General features: G+C 45.3%; 2 protein-coding genes across 2 annotated transcripts in view; one reads left to right on the plus strand and one right to left on the minus strand.

The window, feature by feature from the left end:
* ADORA2B (adenosine A2b receptor) overlaps positions 1–3,495 on the plus strand; it is a 23,964-nt gene extending 20,469 nt beyond the window's left edge. The window contains exon 2 of the mRNA XM_037807881.1: positions 1,561–3,495. Within this exon, the coding sequence (XP_037663809.1) occupies positions 1,561–2,218 (658 nt within the window). The 3' untranslated portion in view covers positions 2,219–3,495. The remainder of the gene's footprint in view (positions 1–1,560) is intronic.
* Positions 249–16,078, minus strand: ZSWIM7 (zinc finger SWIM-type containing 7). Its single transcript, XM_037807882.1, has 5 exons — positions 15,904–16,078; positions 12,956–12,977; positions 9,581–9,683; positions 5,239–5,343; positions 249–4,065 (listed from the first exon to the last, which is right to left on the minus strand). Exons 1-5 carry the CDS (start codon positions 15,974–15,976, stop codon positions 3,949–3,951), a joined length of 420 nt encoding a protein of 139 aa, XP_037663810.1. The 5' UTR covers positions 15,977–16,078; the 3' UTR covers positions 249–3,948.
* Positions 16,079–16,100: the final 22 nt, after the last annotated feature.

Genomic DNA, 16,100 nt, shown 5'->3' on the forward strand with positions numbered 1-16,100 from the left:
AATGGGAGGGGGCAGGAAGGGCCTGGAAAGAGGAGGATCATTGACGGAGAAAACCAGTGAGCAGCTGAGCCCGCCGGTCATCTGTGGTGGAGGCCCACGGCTGAGCTGCCTGTCGCCAAGGGGCCCTGATGGGGAGTAGAAAACATCAGGGGTCCTTGTGAATGGCGGGCAAGGGCTCAGTGACTTCCCCAGCATCTGGTGTTCCCTGACGAGCGGAACCTGGCTTTAAAGCACATCAGTAAATCAGATGACAGATTATGGATTTATTAGTGATGGCTCTGTTTTTACTAAGAACCTACCAGTGCCAGGCAGGCCACACAAAGGGACACCGTCCAGCCCTTACCAGGTGTCACTATTCTCGTGGAGGGGAAACACCTGTGCTCCGGCAGGTGTGCGTCTGGGGCCAGGGTGAGGGAGTGGGCCTCTGCCCGAGAGGCGATCAGGAGGGCAGGGGGCCCTTGAGATGCCCGGGCAGCCTGGCAGGAGGGAGCCGCTGGGCAGCGAGGCGGGCAGAGGGCCTCAGCTGAGGCTGGAGGGCTCTGTGGGGTGGGCTGAGTCCAGGCTTGATCCTGCAAAGGAAAAGGTGACACTTTCCACAATCTTAAGGTAACTCCCGTCGATTACTTCCCAGTTTCCCCCCAGAGGTCACAGGTAGATTTCCTTTCATTTACTTAGTAGACTGACATATTATGGACCAGTTATTAATCGACACATCTGTATATTATATAGCCAAGTGTCTAAAATGTACATTATGGTTTCTGGTGATTTTATATAAGATTTAACACTTTAAGAAATTACTGAAAAGTTATCTGCTTACTATTTGCTAAATGATTTCCTGATTTTTATCACCTGTCGCTAGCATTTCTCTACAGTTGGGTGTTGCCGGAACCGGAACCGTTGTTCTCCCACGGTTTACAGAGGCCAGGGACAGCCCTGCCCACGGCCCAAGGCACACCTCTGGTTCGCTCCCTCCGGAGGCTCCGGCCTCACTTCCTTTAGGCCTCTGCCCCAGCGTCGCCATCGCCGAGGCCTTCCCTGCCGGCCTCCCCAGAACCACACGCACTGCCAGCGCTGACCGTCCTTCCTCCGCTGCTGCCGCTTTCGTACCTTCTAACGGACCGCGTCATGTACGAGCTCACGCTTGCTGCTTGCTGTGTTCTTTCTCCCCTGCTAGAATACAGGTTCCTGAGAAGCAGGGCTCTGTGTGTTCTGCTCCCTGATGTGCACCAGCCACTAGAGCAGGGCCTTACGAGGCCCAGACACAAAGGGAGATTAGCAGGCACGCGTTCAGGGCCCATGCCATGTGTTCTCATTTCACCATCGTTCGCCCCTAAACAGAAGTGGGGTATTAGGTCAAGAAGGGAGATCCTGTTGCGCTTTCAGAGCAGAGCTGCCCGTATCCTGCCCGCGGGTCTTTAGTGCTGGGGGTGAAGGGCCGTGGAGCCGTCGGGGGCTGAGCCTTAGGGTTTGGTAAGAGTAAAGGCCACGGCACAGAGGCAGGTGGGGGCTTGGGCTGGGGTTCTGGTGACTGACCGTAACGCGCGGCGCTCTCTCGGACAGGTACAAGAGCCTGGTCACCGGGACCCGGGCAAGATGCGTCATCGCCGCCCTCTGGGTCCTGGCCTTTGGCATTGGACTGACCCCGTTCCTGGGGTGGAACAGCAGAGACAGTGCCACCAACTGCACAGAGCCGCGGGGCAGAAGCACAAACGGGAGCTGCTGCCGCGTGAAGTGTCTCTTTGAGAACGTGATCCCCATGAGCTACATGGTGTACTTCAATTTCTTTGGGTGCGTCCTGCCCCCGCTGCTCATCATGCTGGTGATCTACATCAAGATCTTCGCGGTGGCCTGTAAGCAGCTCCAGCGCTCGGAGCTGATGGACCACTCGAGGACCATCCTGCAGCGGGAGATCCACGCAGCCAAGTCCCTGGCCATGATTGTGGGGATCTTTGCTCTGTGCTGGTTGCCAGTGCACGCCATAAACTGCGTCACTCTTTTCCAGCCGGCTCGCGCGGAGGGGAAGCCCAAGTGGGCGATCAACCTGGCCATCCTGCTGTCACACACCAACTCGGTCGTCAACCCCGTCGTCTACGCCTACCGGAACCGAGACTTCCGCTATACTTTCCACAGAATCATCTCCAGGTACGTTCTCTGCCAGAAAGACGACCTCAAGAGTGGGACTGGGCATGCAGGAGCACAGCCTGCTCTTGACCTATGACCCAGGCTCCGGCGGACTCTTCCAAGTGCTTCCCTGGGGTTACCACATATCTAGCTAATTTGTACATGTTATTAGTAGGCGCCAAGGGTTGACAAATACATTTTTGTGGCATTTATTGTTCTACTCGGCTGCTCTTACTATGTGGAAGATGCTGATGGTTTTGATGGATTCTAAAAGGCAGGGTTTTTTTGTTCCTTTTTTGGTTGTTTTTTAAGAATCTGCCTCTCATAGTAGGAAATGACTGAAACCATTTTACTGTGAAACACTGTGAACTATTATAAGGAAAATACCTTTAACTTAGAGGCATGGAAAATGAGTTGGATATACTGAAAATGTATACTTGCTCCTAGGAAGGCCACCAGGCAATCAAGTGTAGTTTTTCAATCAAGCTGCTGCTGTTAATTTAGGGAAATGAGACTCCCGTAAGTTCTTATGTAGAGTATTATCAGCTAACAGTGCTGAGCGCCCTTCTTTTCCATATACAGAAAACTAACTCTAGAGGAAGAAATCGGAGAAGTGGGGCTCTTCCTGCTAGATCTTGTTGTTGTTGCCCCATTCTAGGGCTTGGTAATGGTTTTTCTTTTCCTTTTTTTTTACTTCTTTCCCAAGGTCATGTTTGGCCAAGTTGTTAGAACCCAAAGTGTGAAAATTTTACTAAGTAAAATTATATAACTGTTTGTGTGTAACAGGTAAAATAAAAAGAAAACTTTTCAAAAACCCAAGGCTCTGCCAACCATAGAGCACCGTGGCATCTGCGGCCTGGGCCTGGGCACCGCGTTCCTTTGTGAGCACCTCCTGTTCCCGGGCTCAGAGGGGGTGGATTCCTGGGCTGTAAAATCACCTGCTTCCTTTGTTTGTCCACTGCGAGGAGCCTGCAGGCCTGTGAGCCCCTCCGGAGAAAGGGAATCCTTCTAGGATCCCACTCTGGCTTTCCCTGGGAAGAAGTGCCCGTCTTGTGCTGAATCTGTCTCCCATTTGGAAAAAGGATCCTACTTTGGGTCGAATCAAGTCCCATTTCTCTCCCTGGAAACAAGCCACCTTGTATCTCTTTTGCCCTTTCTTCTTCAGACTGAAAATTGTTCGCAGTGTCTTTCACTTCCCTCCAAGACATGACTTTGGGACCTTCTCCTCATGTGGCCTGTAACAAAGTTCAGAATTACACGCAGAGCCAACGAGCCCCTCCCTTGTCTGAGTTACCAGCTCGCTAACAACACAGCCTGCTTAAGTGGTTCTGGTGCCAACGCCACAGACACCCGGAGCTTCCTGAAACCAGAACCTCGGTCTTTCCACACTTGCTGCTGTTTAGGCATCTCTCTCTGCTCTGGTCTTTTACTGCTGCAGAATCATTTTCTGGGCTGAAGGAAAAGAACTAACACTTGAACGCCATTATTTTACCTACCATTCCAACTTTAAAAATTACTAGTAATTCAATCACTTAAGCTTTTAACTAATTGTGGGCATGACACCATAGCAGGCTTTATTTTAACCTAAAATCCTTGATTCTAGCCAGGGGATATTTTTTCATCCAAGGAGCTCAGAGGCTGGTTCCGACAGTCCATGAGTCTCGTACAAGCTTCCAGCCTCACTCACACCTGGGTCCCCCCATGCCCTTCCTGCAGGAGTCCCAGGAAGATCCACTTCACTTCTCTTCCATGTGACCCGTGATGGGTTAAAACGTTTCTTTGGTGGGACTTCTATCTTGACAGACAGCGGTGCTCAGCAGGTACCATTTACGCTGCTTGTTCCTCCCCCGTCAACAGGATATCAGTCAACTGCTTGTCAGAGACGCTGAGCTGCTGGCAGGTCCCCGTAACCTGACTAAGGTACACTGCCAGGAGATGCTTGCACTGGGAAACAAAACATACACACCCGTTAGAAACAGGCAGGGCCAGGGCTGGCCAGACTAACCAAGACCTCTCCCCACCACATCGAGTGGGGAAAAACTGGGCATGTGACTCTGGGCCTTCAACTCGCTGCGGAAAAGCTGCAGATAAAGAAACGAGGCAGATGTATTCCCTTGAGAATGTGGGGGGGACAAAAGGCTGGCTCTGCTTGCTGCTTTGGGAGCCAGTTTAGATCCAGTTGGCACAGGGCTTGAAGCCCAAGGTGAAAACCAAGAAGGGCCCCTCACTTGAGTCCTAGGCTGTGCTTCTGTTTTCCTTTCCTTTAGGAAACCGTTAACCACAACGGCCAGCATTCGCTGAGGCACTGCTGCTAAGTGCTTCTCGGAGATGATTTCACTTAAATCTGACAGCTCCCCTTTAAGAACAGGTACTAGGCCATGTAACCGCAGGCTCAGAGACCCGAGTCCACTCCCTCAACCATGGGGTTGTACTTCCAGGGGGATGGGGGAAGGGGCAAATCTGGGGAGACAATAGGGGGACCATGTTGAGTGGTATAGAACAGGGCTTCAGCTCCTGAAGGGGCCCGTCGTTGTTACAGGCGAATAACCCACAGCACATCAGCCATGAACAGCACCTCTTGTACGCTGGGGTACTAACTTGCCACCCGGTTCCTGGGAGGTTTCCTCACTGTAAAGGCTAACAGTGTGAAAGGAAGGGGAAGAACGGAGTGGATGCTGTGATTTTCTTCTTTGGTAGGAGTTAAAAAACAGCTCCCCGTTCTCTGCGGGCAGGGTCTTTCCCTTCTGGAATAAGGAGCCGTGTGAGCACGTCCTGTTTCTTTTGGATGCTCTGGACTCCTAGGAAACTGGCAGAGGCAGCAATGTGCTCTCCAGCCCACGTGAAAGTCAAGCACGCCCAGGGGCCAGGCTCAGGCAGTGGGGACACCACCTCATGGCCAGTGGTGGCAATCTGCAGTTGCCAGCATGACCTTTTAAATAAAAAAGCAGGAAAATGATTCAGTTCTAAAAAATGACATTGCATTTTGGGAGGCAAACCCCAGACAATGAACCATTTGTTTCAACAGAAGTAAATTCCCACTTGGTGTAGCACCCCAAGCCCGCGTAAGGCCCGGCAGCTCCTGACACGAAGGCCGTGGCCACCCGCCCCCGTCCTCACCAGCAGGCTCTCGCTCTTCCGCACCACCGAGAAGGCAAAGGCAGGGCACGGGCAGTAATGGCAGGAGGCCAAGCACGTGTATGTTTTACCAGAACTTCCAAGTACCTAAAAAAGAAAGGACAAAGCGGCTCAGCCTTCATAAGATGTGCTGGAAAACCACGTCCTCCCTTGAATTTGCCTGTTGATGACTCAGTTGCTCTGCAAGCTGGCCCGGGAAGGACTGCAGCCGTGCTTTTCGTGATAGGGGGACTCACCGCCCCTGGGTGGGGGCCCTTCCCTCGCTGCCCCCTGCGCTCGGCCCCTGAGGACTTGGCACCCGGGAGCGGGGGGGTTCCAGGCTAAACCAGCCGCGCAAACCATCTCGTTCCTACGCTTAATGATTCACAGGGCCCACTCCTTGGGCTGTCCATGCTCATAAAAATGAGGGGGAAGGAAGTCCTCTCATCTACACTTTACTGCTGTGCTTCTTTATCTTTGGTATTTCATAGCACATTTGTGAATTTCTAAAGCTTCTATCACACACCTCAAGAGTGTGAAAACAGGTAAAGATTGAGCAGAGGTCAGAAGAAAGCGGGAACAGGCTCTTGAAAAGCATTTGAGAGGAAGAAGAAAACAAAACAAAGAACCTTGCAAAAGGGATGAGTCAGCTGCATGGCCTGGAGGTCTCAGAAGGAGAGGCAAGTCCAGATCTGTCTTTTTATCCAGTGGGATGGAAGGGGTGGGTGGGGTGGGTAATGGGCCCAACCAAACAAACAGCCCTGATGGCAATCAAAAGGGACAATAAGGAGAGCTATAGGGAAACTATGATGTGTCTATAGTGTGATTTAGACAAAATTGTTGGAGAAATCACTTGCTTAGTCTCTATTACACTGAGCAGCCAAAAACATTTTGTTGGGCTCTTCATACCTAGAGGTAATTTCCAAACTAGTATTAGATCATTAGTAGTATCCAAGGGAAATAGAAATATCCTGAGGGTTATTTTACGATGAACAGCTTCTTAGGAATTTACCACAGGCTCTAAGATGACAATCTAAATGAAAAAGCCAAGACTTGTTTTCTGAAATTATGATGCCAGTATTCCCTTCTTCCCTCTTTTTCCCTGACAAAGATTAAGCAACAGGTAAAGCTACAACCAAAGAAAAAAATAGCAGAGTCAAGTGTTTTGCTTATGTTTGTACCATGTCCAGTGATTTACATGATACCCCCAGGTCAGTACAATTTTTTGACCAAGTCAGTAAAACTCTTTGGGGGTTGCTAGATTACCCAAGTGATGAATTATTAGGTAAGAAGAAGTCTACTGTATCCATTAAGACTGAGCCTCAGTTACAAATTAAATTGAGAAACAATCACATCTTCTACATTTCCTTTCCCGAAGTGCTGACATGTACATATATCACCTCTCTACCACTCAGAACCACTGGGAATTTCCCTCGAGTGTCTGAAAAACATGAACTGAAGGGAGAGCACTGCAGCAGAGGGTTTTCCACTGAATCCTGGAAAAAAAACCCACCAATACCCAGCAGTGTCATGCATAATTCTTGGGTCTCCAATTACTACCAATGAATAAAACTTAAGACTTTTCTTTCTTAAGTTCTCTCCTTTGTCTCTCCTCTCTAGATATAAATGTGGGCAGACATAAAGCTCTGGGATAATATACCAACTTAACAGGCTCCTTCTTGCTGTGGGTCCCCAGTGCATCCAGAATGCTCCCTGGACTGTGCTGCGCAAATGCTGGTGACCCTGGTCAGGGGGAGGCTGCAGAGCGTCCCCAGCCACATCCTTTGAGAGGCAGGCTAGGACTCGGAGTAAAGCGCTCACCTGCCCGAGGCAGCAAGTACTGTAAAGAGATGGTAAACTTTGCATTTAGTTTTTCTTTGTCCAGTAATGGACAACCAAGGAACCCAAAAATCAGGAAAAATCCGAGTTAGAAATGTTTAGAACTGGAAATTGACCTTAGGGATCATGTAATTCAGTTTCTTCACCCTTCCATGGAAAAATGACCTCCTTTTACAGGAACTCTCAGTCTGGAATGTTTATCCCCAGAGGGACAAGAGCTTTAGAAAAGGAAACATGAAGGAAAGACCCGAGAGTGGACTTGAGTGACCCGCACTTGGAGGAGGTCTGCTCTGGTCTCTGTGTGGCTCCAGGGAGGGCCCCGCCGTGCGGGGTGCAGCTGGGGCTTCGACCGCTCCGAGCCCTGCAGGATCCCGCATGTAGTAAACTGTTCCTGTCCCTGTGCGTGGCGCCTCCTGTGAGAGGGTTACACAGTCCTGCCCTGCTAAAAATCGGTGTGTACTACGAACTCTGCTTTCTCTGCCACAAGGTCCACAGTGCTGAGGTGGGGTGTGCTCTGTCACCCGGGATTCCTGCAGGGAGCCGGTCTGGAGCACAGCTGCAACTGGTTTGTGATGGAGAGACAGCAGGAATGAGATAAAAAACTGTTTTGTAAGCCTCTGAGATTTGGGGTTCATTGTCAACAAAGCATAACTTAGCTTCTACTGACTGATGCATCCCCCTTTCCTAAGTTAGCCAGAAAAGTTTATGAAAAGCAACCCAGGTGGGAGCAACACAATGGTGATCAGTTGGAATAATTACACATTACACCTGCAGGATGTTAAAAATATTAGACAGTTGACTTATGGAAAGATAAGCTGGGCATCGAGGCAGTGTCTGACTCAACTTTATCATAAGCCAAATTCTTATATAGCTATACAGTGAAGCCAGTAAGGTCAATTTAAGGGTGGATAAGACTTCTACAGCCTCATTTAATTCAAAGTCCAAGCAGACTAGCCCAATTCTAGGAAGTTAATGCTTTTGTGACTAATAAAGCAATGAAATATAATCCAGGATGTGAAAGATAAAAACTAAACAAGTCAGTGACCCCTGGGAGGAAAAAAAAGTCAACAATAATTAAAATATTTCAAGCAAAATCTTTAAGATGTTAACTTATAACCAGATCACAGAACTATAGGACAGGACAGCCAGAGTCTGCTTCTCCAGGTCAAGTGTTATGCTGATATTGGAACTAAGACAAAAATCTGAAACTAAATGACATGGGAAAAACTCACTCTTTTAGGAGAAGCTAGGGTCTTTTAGCTACATAAAACCCAAAACTAAAAATACCAAGAAAGAAAAACAGAAACACCACCCTAGGCACAAGCAATATGCGGTGGGTCTCACTACTGATCCATGAGTCCACCATGGAAAATTCTTCTAACAGGCAGCCTTTCTTCAAGTAAGTCAATACCATCCAGAAATTTTCAGTACAGCACTGAAAACTAGCCCATTGTCCATGATGAAGAAACATACGCCGATTTTGCTCAGCTCAATAAAGTTATTTACCGCGTGGAATTCACCAGGCAGAGACACTTATTTGCCCAAGAAAGTTTGCTCAAATCACTCACCTGCAAAGAATTTATTGACTTGGTCTCTCAATAAAGGTTAATTCATATGATCCCAGCCCTTTGAAGTTCATCATAAATAAATCAGGATTCAAACACTCTGATAGCTTCCTATTCACTTCATCCAGGCCAAACAAAAATTTGAGAGACCATCGGCATTACTTTCATTTCATTCACAAGCTTCTGCCCCTAATCCCACCTGCAGTCATACAGCTAAACTGGGAGCAGGGGTGTGGGGACTGGTCCCCTGTATATTTAGTCTGCATTCAAGTCTCAGATTATAAAACGGTTGGGCAGCAGGATAAAGCAGATACAAACTCCAGCTGTCAGGCGTGACTGTTACTTGAGTTTCCTGCAAAAGAGATGACTGTGCTGGGCTCTTGGTGAGAATTAATAACAACACACAAAAGGACTTCGGGGTCTGAAAAGAGGTTAATTACTTCACAAATCTACCTACTGTAAGCTCCAAGAGGGCAAAACTAAGGTTCAAGTAGATGGCCTGCTTTCAGCATAGTTTGACCCTTAAAAAATACTTCTCGACAATTTGAAAGATCATTTCCAATAAGTGAATCTGAGCTTGTGGAAGGACCTCATAGTGCATTTTGGCTTTTGCTCATGAGCGAGTGGTAACAAGGTGAGTCTGCTTCTATGATCAAACAACAGGTCAAACAACAGGAAAGCAGAAGTTGCCTGTAGTCCATTAGACCTGGGAAAAGAGCTCCACATTATTTCTGGTTCTATACAATGCTACTGGGTAAAATTAACGGGTCATATTTATCTTATTTTGATGACTAAAGGGATAATTTTACTAAGCTGGGTCAAATGCTTTCCAACCATCCAGGAAATACTTGAAGCCAGTCACCGGCTTCCACAGAGATTCAGGAAAAAACCAAATGCTCTAAGGGGCTTCTGTTGCGGCCACCCCACCTCTCCACTTCTACCTGGTACGCACGCCTCCCGCTGGGAGAAGAGATTAAGGTGACGGACTGTCGATCCACGAGGTCCAAGGCCTGGATGGCTGAGGAGCCAAAGATGAACTTCATCCTGGGAAATAGAAAGGCTTCAGGTCTGATGGCCTGGCTCAGTCCCCTCACTAAACTGACCCAAGGGATTGCCATCTTCAGCATTTTTTAAAAATCTCCTTTTAATTTGGAAAACCAGATGATCAATAATGTAGCAAAAGCCCCTGCACTCATCTCCCAGACTTAATATTAACATCTTATTAATTTACTATTCTTTTTCAAATAAAAGGAGTAAACTCTTATGGATAAAGATATTATATTTTATCATACAGGGTGTGTGTGTGTGTATTTGTGTATATATATATAATACTGTTTAATGAGTTTAAAACATAAAAGCTGTAGGCTTGTTTTTCGCAACTTGCTTTTTCCACTCAATGTATTTTTGAAAATGATACGTTGATATATAAATTTCTTTTTATTTAACTGCTGAATAAAATTCCATTTTATGTATGTACATTTTATTTTTAAGTACCCTACTGATGGGCATTCCAAGTATTTCCGTTTTACACTATTGTAAACAATACTCAGTTATCCTTTTACATGTCCCTTGGTGCACATGTGAAAGTTCTTGGTAACATAACTAAAAAACTGCTGGGTCTTATGATACGTTCATTTTTCAGCTTTACTGGGCATTGCCGGGTGGCTTTCCAGGGTGGCTGTGCGGCTGCCACTGCGCCCTCCCACCGGGGCTCTGTGAGGCTTGTATGTGCTGCACATCGTCATCAACACCATATGGTCAGATTTTTAATGTTTGACCATCTGATGGGTGTTACATTTGTACTTTTTGGATTAGTAATAAAGTTGTCCAGCTGTTAAATGATGTATCAGAAAAAAATATGATATGTGTGAAAATTCTTATGATATATTGTTAGGTGTTAAAGGTTGGGCACAAAACTGTATATTTATAAATTCTCAATCAAGTTCAAAATTATTTTAAAACCAGTCTACAATTATCTCAAAATAAAAAATTTAATTAAAAAAAAAAAAAGTCAACAATCCAAAACATTAACAGTGATTATCACTGGGTGGTATGATTATTGATGCTTTTTCTATCTTTCATGTTAAAAACATTTCATTTTACAGTGTGTGGTGGACTGCAGTGTGCACCCCAGTGGGACGGGTTCTGGATCTTGGTCTGCATTCTGGTGGGTGAGGCCCCACTGGAAACAGGATTCTTTCAAGATGGGGTGTCAGTTAAGGCCCCACTGCATCAGGCAGGCTGTACCCCGATGCCTGGAGGCCTTTCTGAGCAGAGGGAAAGTCAGAGAGAGAAGCCACGGGGAGCAGCCAGCAGCTGCAAGTCAGCGGGGCCCAGAGGAGAAAGGAGACGCCGCCGCCATGGGCGGAAAAGCCAAGGAACCCCGAGGTTGCCAGCCAGCCAGGAGATACCACCCCAGCCCTGGAGAAAGCCAGCCTTCTAGCCTCGGAAACCATGAGCCAATAAATTCCTGTTATTAAACCAAACCACGGTACGGTATTTGTTATAGTAGCCAGGAAACTAAAACACAGTGAGTTTGGTTTACTTTTGTAAACTGGAAAATAAAATGCCCAGGTTGAACCAAAACTGAGACGCTAAGGTTTTAAAGAAGCCACATGATTTCACACAGAATAGGAAGACAACCTACTAATTCTTCAACATTTAAAATTTCAACTTCTTCATTTTTCAACAAACTAGTCTCACATGCAACATACTACTGGGGAACAGGAAAGAGCTTCTCTGAATTTTTTTTACATGGAACATATGAAAATTTAAACTAAGGAAAATACAACTAAGAAAATTTGGACAAAGAAAAATGAATCAATAAAATCTGATGATAACCTTAACACTCAAAGATAATCACAGTTAAGATATGACTCTAATAATAATAATTTCAACCTGCTCTATATACGGTGAACATCTCTTGGATGCATTCAAAACTTTGTATAATCATTTTTAATGGCTACAAAGAATTCTGCGAAGTTGAATCACACTGTTTCCCCCAAACTCTATTTTGGATAATTAAATTATATATTTAATATATATTAAATTAAATTAAATTATAATATATATATATAAAATATATAATAATTAAATTATATATTTAATTAAATTTATATATCAACATGTATCATTTTCAAAAATACACTGAGTGGAAAAAGCAAGTTGCGAAAAATAAGCCTACAACTTTTATGTTTTAAACTACAACTTTTATGTTTTAAACTCAAACCTGGAAATAATTTATCCAGGTTTTGCTTTGTTTTGCTACCACAAACAATACTGGGATGAATATGTTCACTGCAAAATCTATATGGATGGCCATGATTCCTTCCTTGGGATACATTCTTATAAGTGGAATTTCTGGGTCAAAGAATATTGTCAGCTGCTAGATTACTTTCCACTTTACATTCCCCCCAGCAGGGTATCAGTTAGCCCTTTCCCCATAGTCTTGTCAACATCTGGAATTATCTTTTCTGTTGTTGCCAATTTTATAGATGAAAAGTTATTATTTTAACATATTTTTATGATCACTAGTAAGATTTGTTTTTCCCCCAAAGTTTTTAGTCATTTATATCTTTTTATTATTGTGCATTTTGTTTTTAAAGTAGTATTCTATTTTTTTTCCTAATAATATATAATCCTTATAAAAAAAATTTCAGAAATAGGGAAAACGTTAGAGCTCCTTCCTAAATTCCACCTCTCTTCTTTCCTCCCCCTGAGGTAACAACTAGTATTGGTCAGTGTATTTCCTTCTGGAGTTTAAATATAAGGGTATATATGCAATTAAATGTCACTTATTCCAAAGTAGCTTTCACTTTTTTGTTGCTATTGAGAATGTAACTGAGGATGAGAATGTAATTGAGAATGTAATTACTTATTTTTGAACTTTGTGGCATTTTTACCACAGGAAAATGATTTTTAACTTTTGTATCTTTTTTTTTTTTTTTTTTACAACTGGTCACTACTGTATTCTTTTGGGTTTTTAATAATATAGTTACATTGTCTGCAAATAATAGCTCTCTTTCCTTGCAGATAGGTATTCTTCTGGTTTATTTTTCATGTGCTAGTATATTAGCTACAATTCTAGAACACTGTTAAACAACAGCGGCCAACAGGATAATATGAGAATCCCTGTACTGTCAAGTATAAAGTCGGCTATTCACTCAAGACAATTTTAACAATCATGTTAAGAAAGTATTGTTCCTAATTTAGAAACAAAATTTTGAAAAAGCAAGAGTTGGCACTGAAAGGATTTGACTTAGGACACATGAATGCTTAAAAAGAAAAATCAAACACCACAGAATATATGTACTTACGATAACAGATGCTCGTCAGGAACTGCAAAACAGGAATGGGAGAAAATTAACCATGTTAAACCAATGACCACAGACAGAACAACTCTGAAAGGGACCATAACCAAAAAGATTTCTGTGTAAGGTGGCGACTTGAACCTCTGTCTCTACACTTTACTCCTTCCCCAAACCCCACTAAAACTATAATAAAAGGATTTTTTTTTAAAAGCATAAACTCCCAAGGATGAGAAGGGATGGAGAGGAAACAACAGTGAAGACACACTGGAAGCTGAAAGAAGAGTGGAAAATAATTTACCAGACCTGAGAAAACAATTCTTAGCTAGCAGTGGGCAGAGCCAAGAACTAACCTGATTCATGTTCCAGAATCCTTCCCCCATAAAACCTCAGAAAATGGTGGCACCAGATAGCTCTGGAAGTGGGGACGAAGCTGGGGGGCTAACCTAAGGAAGTCTCTTTGAAAGTAAGTTTAAGAAGCTGTCAGACCCCAGTTTCCCTCCCTTGCTCTGGCAAACACTAAGTTTATTTTCTGGAGATTAAAACAGAAGACAACCCACAGCTGAGCTAAGTATCACACTGCAAACAGGGGACCTCCTGCTGTCTCCCCCAACACAGCTGGGCTCCATAAACAGGCAAACAGGCTTTCACCCTGTAGGAAGGGAAGAATCTTCCCTGGGGAATCTGACAGCCCAAAAGGAGTGACACAGAAATGATTTTCCCAACTCAAAAGCCTAGAGAGATCAACTGTGGTGAAGTTTACACTCCAAAAGGTCCATCCCCCATTCAGAGCTACCTGTAAGTATTTTAGTCTTCCACTCTTAAATATGATCTGACAACCAATGATTACCAGACATCAAAGGAAAAAAAGGTGGAGAACAAAACAAACAGCAGAAAGCTAATTAGAGGAAAAACTGCAGAAAAGACAATTTCAAACATTACTAATATCAGAGGAAAAAGAAGTCAATGCAACCATGAAACAGGCATCTCTGGAGGAAAAGAACTGTACGTTTAAAAATGATGGCAGGAACAAAAACTCAATAGAAAAGTTGGAAGATAAAGAAATTTCCCAGAAAGCAGAGATAATAAAAAGATGTAATATAGGAGAGATGGTTAGTAAATCAGAGAGACAGTATAGACATCCAGCAACCGACCACCAGGAATGCCAGAAAGAACACAGAAAACAGAAGGACACTCATCACTGAAGTAATTCAAGAAAAATTTCCAGAATTGTGGGACATAAATTTCTAGGTTGGTATGTCCTACTGCATGGTCAACATACTGGAATGAAAACCAGACCAAACCAAACCAAACCAAAATAAAAACCTCACACTAATGAACATTAGCATGAAGATTCAGACCACTTGGTACAAAGAGATCATTCAAACTTCCAAAGAAAATACCAGTCACATTTAAAAATCAGGAGCCAAAATGGCTTCAGATTTCTCAAAAGCAACACTAGAACCTCGCAGGTCGGAAAATAATGCTTTCAGACGTTTCAGGAAATAGTTCCAACATATAATTCAATACCTACCCTATCAATTAAGTGTGAGGGTAGAAAACAGACTTTTTCAGATATGCAGGGTCTCAAAAAGTACATCTCCTGCACTCTTGTTTAGGAAGCTACTCCATAAAATAAAGGAGTAAACTAAGAAAAAGAAAAATGCAGGTATACTAAATGGAAGGCCCAACACTGGTAAAGGTAAGTCCCAGGATAATGGGAAGGAAGATCTCAGGAGAAAGCTGGGAGATCAGCCAGTCTCCATTTGAGCAAGTCAGAAGGCTCCAGGAGAGACTTCAGGAAAATGAAATTGATAAAACACCTGATTCATCTGAACATCCTGAGTGGAGACTGAAAACACTGGTAAAAAGTTTGAGATTGAGTTAGGGATAAGTACATTGAAAACTAAACAAGACAGTTTAACTCCAGGGAAAACAAAATTGTGCAGGAAAGGAAAAGTAATCATACCTTCCTAGACCGCTCAGCTGTGACCAGTTTTTACATTGTCATCTAAGTGTCAGCTAGGAATCTTTAAAAAACTCGCCATTTGAAGGATGAGGGTTGGGAGAGGCACATACATCTTTCTAGAACCAAGATTCTGAAATAGTAAAAACTGCTCTGCAGAAAATAAAAGTGAATCGATGGCAGAGGGTCCCTGAGCCCGAGCCACCAAGGCTGTCAGTGTGGGGACCCAGAGCCCGGCTCCCGCCAAGCCCCTGTGAACCGACAGCATCCCATGCTCAGGCAGCAAATCTCAGAGCCCCAGACCCACCCTTTCTGGAATTCTCACCCTTTCTGCAATCAGAATGTGTCTGAATACCTGACTGTCCTAATCTTCTAAGCATATGTACTTGGCTGTGTCAGCTTTGACTCAACGCAGAAAACAAAAGTTGGCTTACTTTTCCCCACCCTTTAAAAGGTGGCAGTCCCTTTCGAGGGGCAGTACTTTTAAAACAAAAGCCCCCCGGGTGAGTAAGCAGAGGCAATCCTGAGGCCTCACCTGCCTGTAACTTATAAAATGGCCACTTTTACTTCTAATTGGTCGATGCGTTTTGAGCGGAAGCCTCCCGGCTTGGGGCCATCGCCCGGCGACCTGGGAGCGCGCGCCCCGAGCACTCTCTGCTGGTCAGAGGGAAAAAGGGACTCTCCCCACCCACGTTTACTCCCGAGGCTGGGCGTCGGCGCTGGGGGTGCACTCGGCTTCTGTGGTCTCAGTGTATAAGTGATTTTAAAGTTACAATCGGAATCCGTGGGAGAAGGCCGGTCCCACGTGGTGCCCGCGTTTCCCCTGAGGGGGGAACCCAGTAACCGCACCAGCCCCAGCTTTTCTCGCCCAAATTTCGGGTGTTTTTTCCTTTTTCCGTTTTTTTAATCGCCCGGGGCTGTGCAGAGCACCGCGGGGAACAGCCGCGGGTGGGCCGCGCCGCCCTCGCCCCCCGCCCGGCGGCGCCCGTACTTCGCGCGCTCCCGCGCACCGCCGCGGCCATCTCGCTCAGGAGCTCCTCCACGACGGCCGGCAGCACGGCCATGGCCTCGCAGGCCGCCCCTCCGCGTCCTCAGGGCCCGGCGGCCGCCATGACCCAGCACGCAGCGTCGCTCTCCAAGCGCACGCACTCCGCGGGGCGGGGCGAGCGGGGTGACGTAGGCCTGCGT

This window comes from Choloepus didactylus, chromosome 18, assembly GCF_015220235.1.
Source record: "Choloepus didactylus isolate mChoDid1 chromosome 18, mChoDid1.pri, whole genome shotgun sequence".
NCBI lineage: Eukaryota > Metazoa > Chordata > Mammalia > Pilosa > Megalonychidae > Choloepus > Choloepus didactylus.